We start from the raw sequence: 18,546 nt of genomic DNA, 5'->3' as shown, positions 1-18,546 counted from the left end.
TGAAAGGGAGACAACCCAAGCTTGGAACATGAACCTGCTCACAACATTCCCAAACCGTCACATTCAACGTGATCCCATGTCGATTATTGTATGGAACTGTAAAGGGGCTCGGCACCCTGATTTTGTAAGGACGTTAAAGGACTTGGTTAACTTCCATCAACCTCTTATTATAGTGATTATTGAAACAAGAGTTCGTGGGCGAGATGTTCGGCATATTATTGACCGTCTTCCTTTCGACGCTTGGAAGGACAAAGAGACAATTGGATTTCAAGGCGGCATCTGGATGCTATGGAGTTTTGATCTGGTCACAGTCCACGAAATCTGCAACACTAAACAGGAAATTCATGCTTTTGTCAAGGTAAGAGCCTCTAACTCTTCTTGGTTATTTTTAGTTATATATGCTAGTCCTAGATTGAAAGAAAAAGAAATTCTCTGGGAAAACCTTAAGACTGTTGCCTTCAAACACTATTTACCTTGGTTAGTGGCAGGTGATCTTAATGAAGTCTTGACATTGGACGATAAGAAAGGGGGTGCACCCATCTCAATGACTAGATTAAGGAAGGTTCACTCATGTTTAAACCACTGTAACCTCATTGATACTGGTTTCAAAGGACCAAAATTCACATGGTCAAATTTGAGAAACGCCCATCAACTCATCCAGGAAAGAATAGATCATGTATTGGCCAACCCTGCCTGGAAACTTTCTCACCCCGCATTGATCTCCCATTTGCCTAGGGTCAGATCTGATAACTGCTCTGTCCTAATTACTTTTGGCGGAATCTTGGATTAAAAAAAAACTGTGATACATGAAAAATGTGATATCCAGGGTTTTTTTGTTATTTTTCAAGTATCCAATATTCAAATTCACTCATTTTGGTTAGGAAAAATCTACGCATATTAATTCCTGTTAATTACCATAATCTTCTTGAATAATCCTGTAAAGTAACACCTTAAATAATCTTTTTATTTTGTTTTATAAATAGATCATTTAATAAATATCCTTTAATTTATAAAAAGATTATTTAAAGTGTTTTTTAATAAAAAATACTTATAAAAAATACTTTAAATAATCTTTTTATAAAAAAATAAAAATACTCCAAATTATAAAAATATAAAAGGATTATTTAAAATATTTTTGTATAGAAAATACCTTAAATAATCACTTTATTAAAATATAAAAATACTCTTATATTCTAACAATATAAAAAGACTATTTAAGACGTTTAGAAATAACTTAAATAATCCCTTTAAAAAAATTAAAAAAGGATTCTTTTTTATAAACGCTTTAAATAGTCTATTTATAAAAATATAAAAGATTATTTAAAGCTTTTCTATACAAAAAAATCTTAAATAATTCCCTTATTTAAATATAAATTGATTATTTAAGGTATTTTTTATATAGAAATACTTTAAATAATCTTCTTATTTAAATATAAAAATAATTATTTAAGGTATTTTTCATACAAAAATACCTTAAATAATCTTTTTATATAGAGAAAGCGCCCAAAATAATCCCTTTATTTAAATATATAAAGATCATTTAAGTCATTTTTCATACAAAAACACTTTAAATAATCTTTTTATAAAAATATACAATGATTATTTAAGGCATTTTTATACAAGAAACGTATTAAATAATTCTTTTATTTAAATATATAAGGATTATTTAAAGCATTTTTCATACAAAAATGCTTTAAATAATATATTTGTAAAAATTTACAAGGATTATTTAATGTATTTTTGTATAGAAAACGCTTTAAATAATCCTTTTATATTTTTATAAATGGATTATCTAAAATATTTTTGCATAGAAAATGCCTTAAATGATCAATTTAAAAGGTTCATTCAATGTTTTTGAACCTTGAAAAACCAAACGACTAATATAGTAAACAATAAAAAGCTTCATTGTGTGTAAACCCCTAAACCCATCAACTTATTTAGTTTGCCTTTTGGTTTCTTTATCATTCTCATCGTCGTCAATTGTCAATTACTCAACACTACCACACTTTTTTTTTACCAGTATGTACATATTTTTATTATTTTTGTGCTATTTATATTCTTCGATATAAGTATTTTTCTTCTTCCTTTACTTTATATATATTTTTGTGTTTTTTTTGCATATTATACCATCACCTACATTGTCCAAGCTTCCTTCATTGTATGCATAGTGTTTCTCTATTATTTGGTTTTAGTATTATGGTTTGCTAAATGATTTTATGAAAATTAGTTGTTATATTTATACTTATTTATTTTGCATGGAACTCTTATTTAAGGTGAGAATCATAATATGGCTTGTACCCATAAAATATTATTGGTTTAGAATGTTTTATGTATATTAGTCTAATACCTATAATGGATATTGGTTGTTTTTTACTGTGTGATATTTAAAAAGATAGTTTGACGTATTTTGTATAATTATGATCAAAATTACAGATATTATGAAATTTGAAGAACATATGTCTCATACTACTGAATATGAAAAAGACATACCCATAGTGAAAAAAGAAAATCAAGGGGATATGGTAAACAAATTAAAGCAATTGACATGAAAATTCACATTCAGTTTAATCAAAGTAGGCAGCTTGTGTTGGATGGAGCTGCCAAGTTGGCTAATCACATTGGAGTAATCATTCGTAGTAGTATTTTTATTATGTACCATAATTGACGAATGGTTCCTAATGATAAAAAAGATCGAATATAGGAGTCGGTTGTGGTATTTTTATTCAACAATGTCCAAAAATTTGTTAATTTGAAAATTTAATTGAAATAATTTGTTCATACTAATTATTTTAAATTTATTAGAAACTGTTTGACATCCCAAATGAGTATAAAAAGTTTTTGTTACAATCAACTGAGAAAGTATTTAGAGACTTTAAGAACAGATTGATAAGCCAATATATTTTACTATTAGTTAATGATAGTGATTTGTTGGCTGATCTTCCATCATCATATATAGATGTTATCAGTTATCAAGAGTGGATGCATTTTGTTCGAGATCGTCTATTAGAAAAATTCTCAGTATTATACATACCTAGTATGTTAATTGTTTATAATATTTTATATAATATATTCAATATCTTAATATGTAATTTATTTATTTTTTCAAAAAATCAAAGAACAACAAAAAAACATTTAGGCCAAATAAGTATATCACCATCGGACATCGAGAAAAGGTTATGCAAATGCCAAGCATGATATTGTAAGTATTCGCATGCTTGTTTTTAACAAATATTTATGAACATTCATTTAATAAATTTTGATTCTTATATCGCTTTAATTTATCAAGAATCATCTAGTTCTGGAATTGAAGTTCTTAGATGAAATGTGTGAAAATAATGACATATACGAAAGGATGGATCACTCGTAGATAAAGCAACTAAAGAAGTGGCTAAAAATATTGTATGTATTACTGATTACTTTATCACATATGATTGACTTTGTGCTTATATGCATGATTATATATTAAATAACTTTATTGTTATGCACCATCATATTATGTTTCTGAATGAATTTGCTATTAATTTAGAATTCAGTGAATTACCAATCGATTAAGGCAAAGATCTCTTGTCTTTATCATTAGGATCCAAAAAAAAAAACATGGTATGAGTTTGTAAGTTTGGTAGATTTGTTTTACCATCAAAATTTTTCAATAATCAAACCCAAACCCGAAAAATAAAAAATATGAAGTAATCAATTTCAGTCCTAACAGTGCTTGTAGGACATGCAAACCATGGTTAATGATAATGACAGATAGAGTTAAATATGGAATCAGAAAACAGCCCCTAAACTTAAATTCTTCACGTGGGAATATGCTAGAATGATACTGCCCACTAGATCCTTCCTCAAGTCAAGGGGTATGAATGTCCAGGATTCTTTCCCTTTTTGCAACGGACACAAAAAAAACCCTCATTCATTTGTTGGCTGAATGCCCTGTGGTCAAGCCATGGTGGGTTCCCTTAACCACCTGATTCACCCCAACCTTAACAATAGCATTGCATAAGAAAGTTGGCTAAAAACCAACATATTGGATAAATCTTGGCTTCCCAGAAACTTGGCTCCATGGAGTATAATGTTTGTTTTCCTTCTATGGGAAATATGGATGATGAGAAATTGATATTTGAAGGAAAACCCATTAGCAATAAAGCCACTGAAAAAGCAATGGAAAGAGCTATTAAATACAACACCCTGGTAAAGAAAGTTAAAAGGATTCCTTCACCTACTTTCATGGATGTCCAATGGAAACCACCAGCTCCAGGTTGGAGCAAACTCAACACTGATGGATCCTCCCTTGCTAATCCGAAGAAAGGGGGGCGGCAACAATTTTTAGGAACCATCAAGGAGGATGGATCAATTGTTCGTCCAGACATATACCGAATGCCACAAGTGTTGAAGTTGAATCATGGGCTTTTCGGGATGGTCTAAACCTCGCAAAATAAGAGGGAATTGCAAAGCTTGAAATTGAGCTGGATACCACTGTTGTGATCACTTTAATTACAAATGATAATGTGGTTAATTTTCGACTTAACACCCTCATTTATGATTGCCGGACTCTGTTGAAGAGTTTTCAACAGACTACGATGAAGCATATTTTCCGTGAAGGCAACAAGTGCGCGAACGCCCTGGCAAGATATGGCAGCAATGATAATAACTTTGCCATGGAAGACATGCTTGGTGCTTCTTATTTTGTTGTCTTTAATGATATTCCTGACTATGTTTCCCCTTTGTTAGCTAAGACTAATGGGGATATTTTCCATCGTACTTCTTTTTAAGTTATTAATGGATGCTTTGTTTATAAAAAATAAATAAATAAATCTTCAATTTCATACTCCACTCTTTTTTTTTTTTTAAGTTGCACCCATAATCATGTATAATATCCATATAATCAATTGAATAATTAATTATTATATCATAATCAACTAATAAACTATAACTTAATTAAACAACTAGAACACAGTAAAACTTAAATTTAAAACTTTATAATTTTAATATATATTATTACTAAAACTAAAATTATTACGTCATTAAATTTGAAAAGAAAGGTATCTCTAACTTTTTCTAATAACTAGATTTAAACCTATGCGAAACTAGGGTGATAATTTTAAATCATAATAATTTTTAAAAATAAAGTAACAATATAAAAAGAGTTTGAAAAAAATTAAATTTTGTGCATGTTGAACAATATCTTTAAATTTTTGATAACTGAAAAATAAATAATTCTAAGGAAAGTTTATTTATTATCAATGTATAAAACAACTAATTAAAAAATAAAAAAAAAGTAAATAATTGAACTATTAACATGCAACAACAATTCAGTTACAGTAAAAAACTAATATAAAATTCAACTTCCAAAAAATTCTATTAAACGAAGCCAAAAAAAAAAAAAAAAACCGTTAATGAAAAATAATTATGGAAAAATTTAAAAAGGAGTTATATCATTAAATTGCCCCATGAAAAAGTAAATTTTATAAACCTTTTTATTCTTCAAAACTTATCTGCTTGTTTCATTCAATAAAAGAACCCACGTATGTTAACAAATGCAAAATCCATACCTTTTAAGTGGTACCTTTTAGAACCATGCAATTGGAGTTAAAAATTGAAACTTTACATCCAATGTTATTTTATTCATTAATTGATTTTTTATTAAAATTTTAAAATTAAAAGTTGATTAAAAGAAAATACATAAAAAATAATTGCATCCAATATAAAATTATTATCATAAAAAAATCACATATTGAGGAATAACTCAATTTATCAATACCACAAAAGATTTGAAACAAAATTATAAAAAAAAAAGACAAAAAATAGTTAATAAATTAAATTTTCAGTTTGTTAATTGATTTTAAAAGAAAGAAATTAATAAATCAAATAAATGTGTATCTAACATAATGAAAAATAACATTTCAATCGATCAACATAATTTAATGAAAGAAAACTATGTATTAAATAATTTAAAGGAGATCATTGTATTATATGGATGTAGTTATAAATATGTATTGTATAAATCAAATAAGAATAAAATAATGGATTAAGAGAAATATTTACTAAAAAAAATCAATAGGAATTTGAAGTTTTAAGTTAAAATAAAATAGTTGGTAGCATTGTTGGCTGATACGTATAACAACATGTAACTAGGAAGGGTTTTTTCTTGATGTAAAGGTATTGACTTTGACGTAAAGGTGAAGATAGGGCAAACATAATAGTCTTTTGGTTAAGATTTCTATAGTAAGAAAAGGCCTTAACTTAAACATGTAACAATCAATTATGTTAGAGATGGATACAAAATTTTAGTTGATTTTTTGAAGCAGGTTGTTTCCAATGCTCATCCTTTTACATTGATAATGTAAGGCAATGCAAAATATTTTACTTTATCGAGATAAAGTAAAATGTAAATATTAGATGCTAATGATTGACTAACAATAATATTGAATTAAAAGTAATTCCATAAAAAATGTTCCAATTAGTAATAATGTTCATTTAATATATAAACACTCCTAAAATTATAAAGGCAACGAAAATAGAATTAATAAAATTTTTTATTGAGAGTTGATTATGCATATAAATTATGTGTATATATTAAGTTGTAGAAAAAAAAAAGTTGCATGTGTTTTAAATACATTAAATCCAAATGATAGTGCATGTTTTTATAAATTATATGAAACTCAATTTTTGTAGATCTTTTAAAAATTTTCAAACACCTTTTAAAATATTGTAAAAAAAAAAAAAAAGAGAAATAGCATGATAAAATGTTGAATGAATTATATTAAATCAATGTTTTTGAAACCTGATAACACTTATCTTGTTATATATAAAAAAATGGAAATTAAAAAACTATTTTTAACAATTTTTATTTATGTTTGCACAGTAATTGGCTCAACTTTAAGGTAAATCAAGAAAATGATAATGTCAAAACAACAAACATATCGAATGACTAAAACCAAAAATCAAAATACTATCTTAAATAAGATCATTTCATACAAAAAATAAAAATAAAATACATTGCATACTTGATACATATGAAGGATAGGTGATAGGTGATCACTTTCTTCTATTTTACTTCTTAACTTGCTTTCTTATTTCATGATCCAAAAAGAGAAAATTAATGGAAATTTCTCTATTTTACTTCTTAACTTGCTTTCTTATTTCATGATCCAAAAAGAGAAAATTAATGGAAATTTGATATATAAATCAATACCATAACAAAAACTTATAAAAATGTATAAAATAATATGTACAAATATATGCATAATTTAAACTGCAATAAAACTAATAGCAATAGTCACAACATAAAAAAAAAATCCAAATCATTAAATTTTCAAGAAATTTTCTTTAATTCTATTGGAACCCAAACATATTATTTTGAAGGGAATCTCTTTTCAAAATGATTTAAAAATAATAATAATAATAATTTATTGTACAATTATGTTGAAACATGAATTTGAAAGATCTTAACTCAAAAAAAAAAAACAAGCAAAAACTAAAATAATACAAAACCAAACATAAAGTAATAAAAAAAAAACTTTAAGAAGTAATTGATTATACTAAATTTTGTGCATTTAATTTGCCAGCATATATAACATCACAAAGAAAAAAAAAAAGAAAACTTAAGCTATTTTTACTTCATGGCAAAAGGAATAGCAAGACAATGGAAAAAAAAAAACTATTGAAATAACTCAATCTATTTCTTAATCATCTCAAAACATCCTTACTTAAAGATGAGTCTTGAAATTATAAAATGATTTGTAACTTTTGAATGACTAATGGGCTAAAATGATTATACTAAAATGAATTTCATGGTAGATATGGTGCTTTGTCTTTAATTGGTGGTGGTAGTTTTGGGTGGTTCCTAACTTTATTTATAATCATATACCTCAATGTGAATATACGCCTTTTGGTTGGATTAACAAAAGATAGATGGCTGTCTGTGTGAGGGCCTATTATTTGGTCCTTGTGGTGTGCTAGAAATGAATTTGTTTTTGAAGGTAAGAAATGGAAAGGGGATTAAATGTTATGCATTATTATTAAACCAAGAGCCTTTTGTTGTATCAAAGCCATTGAAAGGAGTACATATATTCAGGAGGCAAGTTGGTGGAATAAGCCTACCAATATGAAGATTTGGAGGGAGAGGTTGGAGCCTATAAAAAGGATTGTCTGGACAGCTCCTAGAGGAAATGCGTTGAAATTTAATGTTGATGGTGCAACGAAAGGTAAACCTGGAAAGGCAGGATGTGGGAGTGTAATAAGAGATGCTACAGGCTAGGAGTTATTTTGGGTTATTTTTTGAACCACTTGCTATTCTGGTTTCTACTGTGGCAGAGTTAATGTCGATTAGCTTTGCCCTGAAGATGTTTTCCATGTCAACTACTGTCAAAAATAGGTCACTGATTGTGGAATCAGATTCGAAGATCGCTATTTCTTGAGTGTGCAACTTTGAAGAAAGACCAAAGACAGAATGGCAGATTTTCAATGAGATTGACAAATTGAGAAGATAAATCGAAAACGTTTCTTGCACAAATACATTCAGGGGAGAAAATTGTTTGGCTGATTCATTAGCAAAGGTGGGTGTGGGGAGGGAAGAATCATTCATGGCCTGGATGTAGTGTTTTTAATATTTTGGGGTGCTAATATCTTATTATGTTTCTTATGGTTTTGTAATGTCCATAACCGATCCACCCGTTGGGATCCCAATCTATTTTTGGCTGATTTACGAATAAAATAAACTTTGTTTGAGAAAAAAATAATTTAAGAACCATATCAAGATCAATAATAATATTTAAAATTGAGAATAATTTATACTTAGTAATTAGAATAATTAAACATATTGGTTGGGAGAAATGAAAAAAAAGATTTTGAAATTAATGTAATAATGATAATGAAATTTATTTGATTTTATACATACGAAAATTAATTTTAATTAATTTGATGGTTTATTAATTATTTTAAAATCAATATATACATATTAAACGCATATGCATAACTTAAATGGAGTAAATAAATAGATTATAGGTTAAAAAATTGGCAATTGAATTTTTTTTATGCAATTGTTATTTAAAAGTTGAATATTTAAAATTGAAAAAGAAGGTTACAAAATTATTTTATGATGATGGCAATTAAAATTTTATTACTCTTAATATGAATTTAATTAAGATTGATTTAAAATAAATAATAAAATATAAAAGTAATTAATTTATTGAAAAACACGTAATAATTTTTTAAAATTATCCATATGTTAATAATATAAGCAATCTAAATTAGAAATTTTTTATCAAAAATTTTTATTTTTATATATTTATATAAGATTCTTAGTAAGCGACAGTGAAGTAATGTTTCATTACAATGGACAGAGCATCTCCTTCCAGAATAATGTTTATGAATCCCCTTTCTTTGGCAAACTTTAAACCCCGAGCTGCTGCCATAGCCATCACACAGAGGGCATCAATTTTCCATGGCACTATTTCTATACAGGCTCCCCTTACTTGACCCGCATCATCCCTGACCACCATTCCAAATTCCTCCAAGCCTCTTGTTTCCATCAACCTCACCATCGAAGTTTACTTTGAGCTGCCTCCTCTCCAGTGGCTTCCATTTAAGCTGAGGCTGATCCTCCCTTGTTGCTTGCTGCTCTTGTGCCTGTAAGAATTCATTTAGGTAGTTTTTAACAAATGAGGCTGTCAACCTTGCCTCTCTTCGTCCTTCCCCATGAATTTCCCTGTTCCTATCATATCATATAGTTACGGTTTCAAATAGCGGATGTATAGCAAAATAGTAATTATGAAATTACGAAAGCATCACCACCCACTATCATTATTGAAAAAAATATACCTTAAAAATTGAATCATACTTAAAATAATATGTAACGACTACTAAAAAATGATGTAATGAAAAATAGCGATAATAATGAACTGTTATTACCGTTATTCTTGTTTTCTTAGTTATTGGTTCAAATTAAACAAAAAAAACTTCCATCAACAATAACCTTAACTCAATCTACAAATTACTCAAATTCAAATCAGTTTCAAGATTAAATCAATAATTAAAATAAAAGAAGGTAAAAAAAGTTAAATTATCTTTTTTTGGTAAAATTTTTATAAAATAATGTTTATCTTTATGATAATCTGAGAAAGATGAGATCGAGATACTCTATAAATAATGACATTGATGAGGATACGCAAGAGAGAATAACAGATAAAAAAAAAAAAAAAAGAGAAGAAAAAGACACGAAAGAGTTGAGCACGAGGTTTTCTGCCTTTCTACTAATCAAAATTTGGGAGAAATTTTGCGAGAGGGGGCTGTCTGTTATTGAGGGGGACATGTGGGTGGGGTGGGTTACGGTGGGGTGATGGATTTTTATTTATTTAATTTTATTAAAATATAAGTTTGAAAATTTATAAGTTTTGAAATTATATTTATATATGAATTTTAGGTAAAAATTTTAATAAAATTTTTTGATAACTTAGATGAAAAATAATTAAAATTAAATAGTATAATTTGATTTTGTTATTTATTAATTTATTATTTTGTATTTGAAATTTAATATTTTTTTTGTTATTTTGGTATTTATATTATTATCAATTCTTTTGTTATTTATCAATATTTATTAATTTATAATTATAATTGATGGAATTTAAAATTATTATATTTTTAAGTTTGTAATTTTATTGAATATAGATGCTTGATATTTAACGTATTATGTTTGATTAATATTTTAATTTGTCAAAAATTAATTTTGAATATGAACTTAATTCAAGTAAAAATTTTGTTGCTAAATCAAATATAAATACGTTATTATAATTTAAATAAAATTATGAATAATTTTTTAAAAAAATAAAAAAATAGTGTCATTAATTACTTTTAAAAAAATTAAATAAAATTTTTTATAATTATAATTATAATTATTATATTTTATAACAAATTATGTAAAATTAAAAAAATTTATGATCGCATTATATTTAAAAACATAATAAATACGATGCGACCAAAAATAAAATTACAATCATTATTTAAATCCCTATAGCCCCAAATAGCAATCATGAATAAATGAAATTTCAGCTGCTCATATTTCTCTAGAACATGGATCAACCATCCCCGCGTACTGAATACCTCTACATTTTCGTCCCAGTTGAAGTCCAAGTGGTGCCACACATCCTTAGCGCAGGAAGAACTTATTCCTCTGCCACTCCACATCTTAATGCGTGTGGTTCCAGTAATTACATGTTTCCTTGCAAAGTTTTGGAACACTGGAATTATATTCTTGCTAATTTTCCATAACAGTAATTTAACCTTTGCTGGCATTTTCGCTGCCCAGAGGATCTGTCAAAGCTTCCTGGATCGCCCTTCATTATCCTCCTCTCCATTCTCTTGTATATTGTAATAATTAAATCTATAACTTAAATTTTAAGAACTAATAGAATGCTTTTGTAGTGTCAGGTGGCACACTCTTGTTATTTTTTTATATTAATTATTTTTTAAAAAATTATTAAAAAATAAATAAATATTTTTTAAAGATTTTTTTTTGTTAGTGGATTAACTTGTACTAAATTTTATTTTTGCTTTCCCCTTTTACCCTTCATTTACTTTTTAAAAAATATTTAATAAATATTTTTTAGTATTTAAATTTATTTATGTGTAATCACTTGATATCAAAAGTATATTATATTTTTTTATTTTTTATATATTTAATAAATAATTTTTAGATTTTAATTTTTTTACTCACTCGATATCAAGATTATACCATATGCTAAGCCATTGGATTTTATCTTTTTTTTTTATTTTCTCTATTTATATTTTTCTTTTTTATATTTAGTAAATGTTTTTAAATATTTTAAAGTTTTTTTAAATATTAGGCCCTTTTGATATTATTATTAAAAATATATTTTTATTATTTTTTAATTTAATAATTTAAAAAAAAAACCTATTAGCAAAAGTAGCATGTCACATTCGAATTTGATTTTTTTAATTTTTTTTAAGTTTTTTAAAAATCAATGATATAAATTTTTCAAAAAAATTTCATCATTGTTAATCTTATGTGACAACTCAAAATTTTTTTTAGATTTTGTTAATATTAGATTATTTTTTTAAAAAGCCAATAAATATTTACACAGCATTTTATTTCGTTTTTTTTGCCTTTCATTTTTTTTCATTTTTTAATAAGATAAATTTTGCACCGAATAAAACTGGTTTATTACATAAATTTTGGTAACTTTAACCCCTCGTAAAATTTGCCACCAATAACCCCCTTTTCCCTTTTTTTTTTATACCTTTTTTCTAAATTTTTTATTTTAATTTATTTTTCCTTTTTTTCACATATTTAATTAATTATCTATTTAAAAAAAACATATGTGGTTTATTTTATTTTATGGATTAAAAATATTTTTAAAATATTTTTTATAATTTTTGAGTTTTTTGTTTTTAATTAATTATATAACTTGCACATTTTAACTATAAAATGATTTTTTACGTGTCATCCCGATCTAATAGAAGTGGTTTTATTTAATCCAAGATTAAATCAAGATGAATGATTTTATATAGATATATATTCATCGGTTTTTTGTTGAATGCTTTATATTAAGTGAGTCGTACACATAAAAATTAAAATAAAAAAATTATTTTTTATAAAATACATTTTATGAGAATAAAAGACTAACTTTACACGCATATTACTTCCATTAAAATTTTTTGTATCTTTTGAACTTTTTTAATTAAATAAATTTTTAATAAAAAATAAAAAAAATTTAAAAAAAATTGACAATGGAAGGGCATCGTCGTATTGGTTTGTAAATTTTGGTTGATTTTTTTTCAATAAAATTGGTTGAACAAAAGAAATATAAAATTAAGGGTATAAGTAAATAGAATTTTTAATGAATCGATCATGAATATATTTAATTTATATTCATTTATTAAGTTTAATAAATAATTTTGAATACTATTTATATTTTTATTTATTAAATAAATTGAACCTAAATAATTGTTCATTCATTTATTTATGTTCACGAATAAATTTATTTATAATTTATTTAAAATTTATTTGTTTATTATTTGTTTAGTTTTTATTTATTATTAATTTATAATAATACTAATAAAATTATATTTTTATTTTTATCTTAATTATATTTTAAAATTTATTTATATTTGTTAAAATTTGTTTATATTCATTTAAAATTTATTTGATTATAATTTATTTATTATTCATAAATATATTAATTTTTATATATTTATAAATATATTCACAAACATATTCATTTAATGTTTACGAATGAACTTATTTAATTTAATTAAATAAATATAAATTAAATATAAATAATTTATTATTTAAATAAATAAATAAAAATAAATAAAATAATTATTTTAATAAATATAAATTAAATACAAATAGTTTTAAAAATAAATAAATAAATACAGATACATATTCTTTGGTTTACGTTCGATTAGTTTATAGTCGTATACAAAATTAAATGTAGCTCGAAAACTGAAAACCCGGTAGACCTTCTAGAAGCCTCTAATGAAAATTTCTCTCCATAAAATACATGTTTCTTAAAAAATTAAAAACCTCAAAAATCAAACTTTATTTCTCTCTCTGCCTCTCCCGTTGAAACCATCCCAGTCCTGAAAAATGTCGCTCGACGGGGACGTCAACAGCGGCGGCGCTAACACCGTCGGTGTGACCAATAAGCTTTTCTTTTGCTATCAATGTAACCGTACCGTCACCGTAACTGTCTCCCCTTCATGTGACCCTTCTTGTCCCATATGTAACGAAGGCTTCGTCGAAGAATACGAAAACCCTAACCCTAATCCAGGCTCCGCCTTCCAAAACCTGAACCCATTCACCGAACCCTTTGTGACGCTATCGGATCCGTTCTCTTCCTTCCTCCCGCTCCTTTTTCCTTCCTCTTCTTCTTCCATTACCACTTCATCGTCATCCGCTGCTTCCGTTGACCTTAACAACCCTAGCCTATCCGGGTCTAACCGGTCAGGCCGAGGCGACCCTTTCAATCCGTTTACCTTCATCCAAAATCATCTCAACGATCTCCGTTCAAGCGGGGCGCACATCGAGTTCGTGATCCAGAACAATCCGTCGGAGCCGGGCATTCGGCTTCCGGCAAACATAGGGGATTATTTCATCGGACCGGGCCTCGAGCAACTGATCCAGCAGCTGGCCGAAAACGACCCTAACCGGTACGGGACCCCACCGGCATCAAAATCAGCCATTGACTCGCTACCTTCGGTGAAGATAACGAAGAATCACTTGAATTCGGAGTTCAACCAGTGTGCAGTTTGCATGGACGAGTTCGAGGAAGAGACTGAAGCGAAGCAGATGCCCTGTAAGCATCTTTATCATAAGGATTGCATATTGCCGTGGTTGGAATTGCATAATTCGTGCCCCGTGTGTCGTCATGAGTTACCTACGGATGATCCTGATTATGAGAGGAGGGTTCGTGGGGCGCAGGGGACGGGTGGAGGTAATGATAGTGGTAGTAGTGGTGGGGGTGATAATGGGCAGAGTTCTGTCGGGGATAATCGGACGGTGGAGAGGAGTTTTAGAATATCGCTGCCTTGGCCATTTGGGGCTCGTGGTTCGGCTTCAGGATCAGGTGATAATGCGGAGACCAGGCAAGAAGATTTGGATTGAGAATTGTGAGTAATTTTTTGCCTCTTTTAACAATTATATGTATTATTTTATCCCCTTTTACTCGTACTCTCTTTATATTGGCCTACAATTTGGAGTATTTGAAAATTGGGATTATAGCTCAATTTCTTGTGTACCATGTGTGGTGTTCAATGGTCATCACATTAGTTTATCAGCCAATACAATGAAGTTGGTCATTTGAGCTTTGGGCATTTTTGGTTACAGGCCTTTTGTCCATCGTAGCGTATGGCAAAATCATACAGTACTGTGGAGAACAGAATGAGAATGCCTGCTAAGCACAACACGATATCGAATTTTTCATCCTTTTGTCAACAAATTACACCAATAATTTATGTGAATTTGATAGGAAAGCATTAGTCAAACTAATAAAATATATGCATTCTTTCCTTGGAAGCCCCTGATAGTCAATGTTATGCCTACATGGCTTTTCAGATTATTTCCTTGCATTTATTGTTGATGTAATTGAAACTATGGTGATGCCTCTTAAACCTTCTTAATCTTTTTTTTTTCTATTTGTACAATATCACTAATTAGAGTCACTGAGCTAGAGCTAGAATTTGAGATTATTATTACTTCATTTTATGAGCTCACTGTACATACAATTTGGTCATTATCTATAATAGGAGTGTAGTTGCTATAATTATGAAGGTGGAGGTCAAGACTTCTTAGGTTTTTTGTGCTCACTAGACATATTTAATCCCTATCTTAAGTGTTCGAGGGAAAGAAGGAGAAGTCTGAACTTGCTTAAGCATCAAAAGATTTCTTGTCATGTTCCGTCCTTAATCAAATTGTAGCTTAACTGTCTATATGAAAATTATAAATTATGATATTAACAGACGGCTTGTATGTGTCTTTTTAACGTAACCTTTCACACATGTCAGCTACCTGCATATGGTTGCTAATAAATTTGCATATGTTGGTCAAGGGTGCATTTTTGTGTTTGACACTTTTGTTAGATTCTAGTCTTCTTTATATGGATGATGGCCATTTGATTGTGGAAGGTATTATAATTGGTTTGTTTTGTAAAACACAATGCTTCACGGCTATTTAGTTACTAGTTTTTGTCAGCAATTTATTTCTCATGTTAAATGCTTTTAGTTGGTATATCTTTTGAAGAGTCCAGCTGATGTTAGCTGTGAAAGGCTTGGTGGTCATCTTGGAAGGTTGAGGTGGTGGGAAGTGATACTATATAAAGATTGAATACCAAGCTGGAGCTTTCTACCCGTGATAATAGTTCTCTGAGCTTAGTAAAGGTAAATTCTCAGGGGCATTGAAAGATGTGGTAGCTGAAGCAAGATCTGCTTTCAGAAATATTTTGAAGTAGAAAGATTATAGGACCATATGATTTTCTTCTGGAATTCTGTAACTTATTGAGGCGTTACTCCAACTTAAGACTATAAATTAGATTATCTTTTTGTTTAGGTGATAAGGTAAAGGAAAGCATGTAAAGAAGTTATGGGTAAAAGGGGTGGTGGCGAGTCACATGAACAAAAAAGTAGAAAAGTAAGTTCTTTATATACTTCCAGTCTATGTCTTGTGGCACTAACATCATATTCACTGGAAGAAACTCCTGGCAAGTTCTAATGCTCATGTATGTCTAGGTTGTGTAATGTGTTGCCATTCAATATTTCTATCTTAATTTTGTTCCATTATTACGCTGTCCGAATAACCTTGTGGTCCTAGTAGCTGGGGTGTCAAGCCTTTTTTTATTTTTCGTGGGTACAATATCTGGCTGAAATGTCATAGACATATTGATACTTAGACTGGCAAGGGCTTTTGATTGTTCATTTTTGGGTTAATGTTATGAATAGTCCTTAACCTATAGTGAAATATTTAATGTGGTACCTAAACTATAAAAGTCTCTAATGTGTTAGCTGAACTATGAATCTATTAACTAATGTGATAAATGGAGGGTTGTTTGTCCATCATGTGTCATCATTTGAAACTAATTACGTTAGAGGTGAGTATCACATTAGTTAACAAATTTGTAGTTCAGGTATCACATTAGAGATTTTTTAAAGTTCAGATACCAAATTGAATATTTCACTATAGTTTAGAGGCCATTCATGACATTAACTCTTCACTTTTAGTGCTGCATGTGTCATTTCTTGCTTTAGATACTGGCCAATGTCAATCGGAATGATTCTTGAATCCTGTTGAAATATTGATAAATGAATCAATTAGGACTTGAAATACAACAAATATTCTTGGTTGAGTTGACATTTTTTGATAATCCCTATTTGCTTGACAAGCCTACCTCTTGATGCATCCTTCGTCCCCTAAGTGGCTTGTAAGGAGGTTGAACCTTATTGTTAAGTAAAATGTTAGGCTGCTGTGGATCTGGAATAGGTTTAGGTTCAATTTATACCAACTGAAAAAAAAGATGTATGTCGCAAACTTCAAAATAGATTAAAATTTTGTTATCCATTTTTCTAAAAAGACGAATTGCTGCAGTCATTTCATATTACTTACTACTAATACAACTGTCACAGTTTCTACTTGTTTTGATTTGTACTTTTTCAAAGAATCAGGTATTTAGCAGATTCAGTGTATTAAAAGCAATTTTATTGCTCTAAAAAGACATAATGTTAATCATCAAAGCCTGCATACGTTTGCATGCTTTCAGTGCTCGTGCATAAGGCTATGCTTGATGGAAAGTTGGAAAGATAGAAGGGTGGTTCTGTTATTTAACTAGTGGAGTTAGAAAAAATCATAGTTACAGAACTTATGGTTTCTTGACTCGTTAAGTATATTGTGATGTACACGAATCAGAGCTACTTTCTTATGGTGGCACACATGTTTACATGGTGCTGTAGTACTTTCATTCAATTTTTGTTTTATATAATATATATATATATATATATATATATAACCTGCCTGCATTTTCATTGTCAAATTGAGCTTGCTATTTGTATTATGGCATCCTAACTTGGATTTGATTTTTGGCAGCTTGAAATGCAGCAAAATATCAGCATTTCATGAGACATGGTGATAAGACAAGACTGTCCCAAAGTTGGGAAGCAGAGTTATGTGTAAACATGGAGAACTAAGATTAGTGTGGTTGCGTTTTGAGAAAGTTTTAGTTTTGTTGTTGGGTATTATATGTACATCTGAATTTTTTACAGCTTTGTTTGTCTATGACAGCTTCATTTACTCTTTCTTACATTGTTGTATAAATTCTTTGGTCCTTGCTCAATCTTCACCCCTTTTTATCTGCAAAATGTTACTATATGAGAACAAACAAGCGTCTCCAAAGGTATCGTTTATCCGCTGGAACGCATAATTGAACCCTTTGTCTGAGAAATAATGTAGAAGGGCAAATTGTTTTGAAGCATGTTTCTTTGGTTTTTTAATACCTATCATCATATAAAGTTCATTCGTTGCATGTTTAGTGTATGGCTACCGTGCTAGTATTTTTATTTGTCTGCTTCATATTTTTTATGCAAGAGCAAAGCCTGTTGAATTTCAAATCTTCTTTTCAGAAGGTGGGAAGTGGGAATCATTTGTGGTGTGAGAGGATGATTAGTAGTATAGCGTTTTATTTCACAATGTTCAGATCTAGGTCTCACGAACGCCTGATTTTTTCTTTCCTTTCGCCAAAAGAACAAGCCACAGATTATCCTGGCTTGATTATCATGTATTGAAATAGAAGGCTATCAAATGGAAGATCAACTTGACTTGGTTATAATATATGATTGCAATGAATTCGTTGATGCGCACAATTTGTAAATATTTGTCATACTATTATTTATTATATGTTTCGTAAAAAAAGGGATTTACTTACGTTAGTATAAGTTTTAACAATTTTTTATTATTGGAAATAAAGTAATTACATATTTAATTTTAATCTAATAATAAAAAAAATGTAAAACTTACATTAATGTAAGTAAATTCTTATTCATTGA

The 18,546-nt window shown here is 28.5% G+C and overlaps 1 protein-coding gene across 4 annotated transcripts; it reads left to right on the top strand.

The window, feature by feature from the left end:
• Positions 1-13,415: 13,415 nt before the first annotated feature.
• Positions 13,416-17,837, top strand: LOC111309211 (E3 ubiquitin-protein ligase RING1-like). Of its 4 annotated transcripts, none has more exons than XR_002692378.2 (3): positions 13,458-14,628; positions 15,758-15,894; positions 17,591-17,837. XR_002692378.2 is itself a non-coding variant. In XM_022908180.2 (2 exons), exon 1 carries the CDS (start codon positions 13,607-13,609, stop codon positions 14,621-14,623), a length of 1,017 nt encoding a protein of 338 aa, XP_022763915.2. In that variant the 5' UTR covers positions 13,416-13,606; the 3' UTR covers positions 14,624-14,628; positions 17,591-17,837. The 4 variants fall into 4 exon arrangements, 2 of the variants coding, with proteins under 2 accessions (XP_022763915.2, XP_022763914.2); XR_016330731.1 differs by lacking the exon at positions 17,591-17,837 and adding an exon at positions 16,064-16,139 and having other exon boundaries at positions 13,489-14,628; XM_022908180.2 differs by lacking the exon at positions 15,758-15,894 and having other exon boundaries at positions 13,416-14,628.
• The last annotated feature ends 709 nt before the right edge of the window (positions 17,838-18,546 follow it).

The sequence above is a fragment of the Durio zibethinus genome, chromosome 2, assembly GCF_047325235.1.
Source record: "Durio zibethinus cultivar Kanyao isolate XHJ-2024 chromosome 2, ASM4732523v1, whole genome shotgun sequence".
NCBI lineage: Eukaryota > Viridiplantae > Streptophyta > Magnoliopsida > Malvales > Malvaceae > Durio > Durio zibethinus.
The sequence above is the reverse complement of the archived record's forward strand: the minus strand, read 5'-3'. Positions and strand labels throughout refer to the sequence as shown.

Bases quoted from the DNA above. Each gene is read 5' to 3' on its own strand.
- LOC111309211 (XM_022908180.2), top strand. From the start codon at position 13,607: ATGTCGCTCGACGGGGACGTCAACAGCGGCGGCGCTAACACCGTCGGT.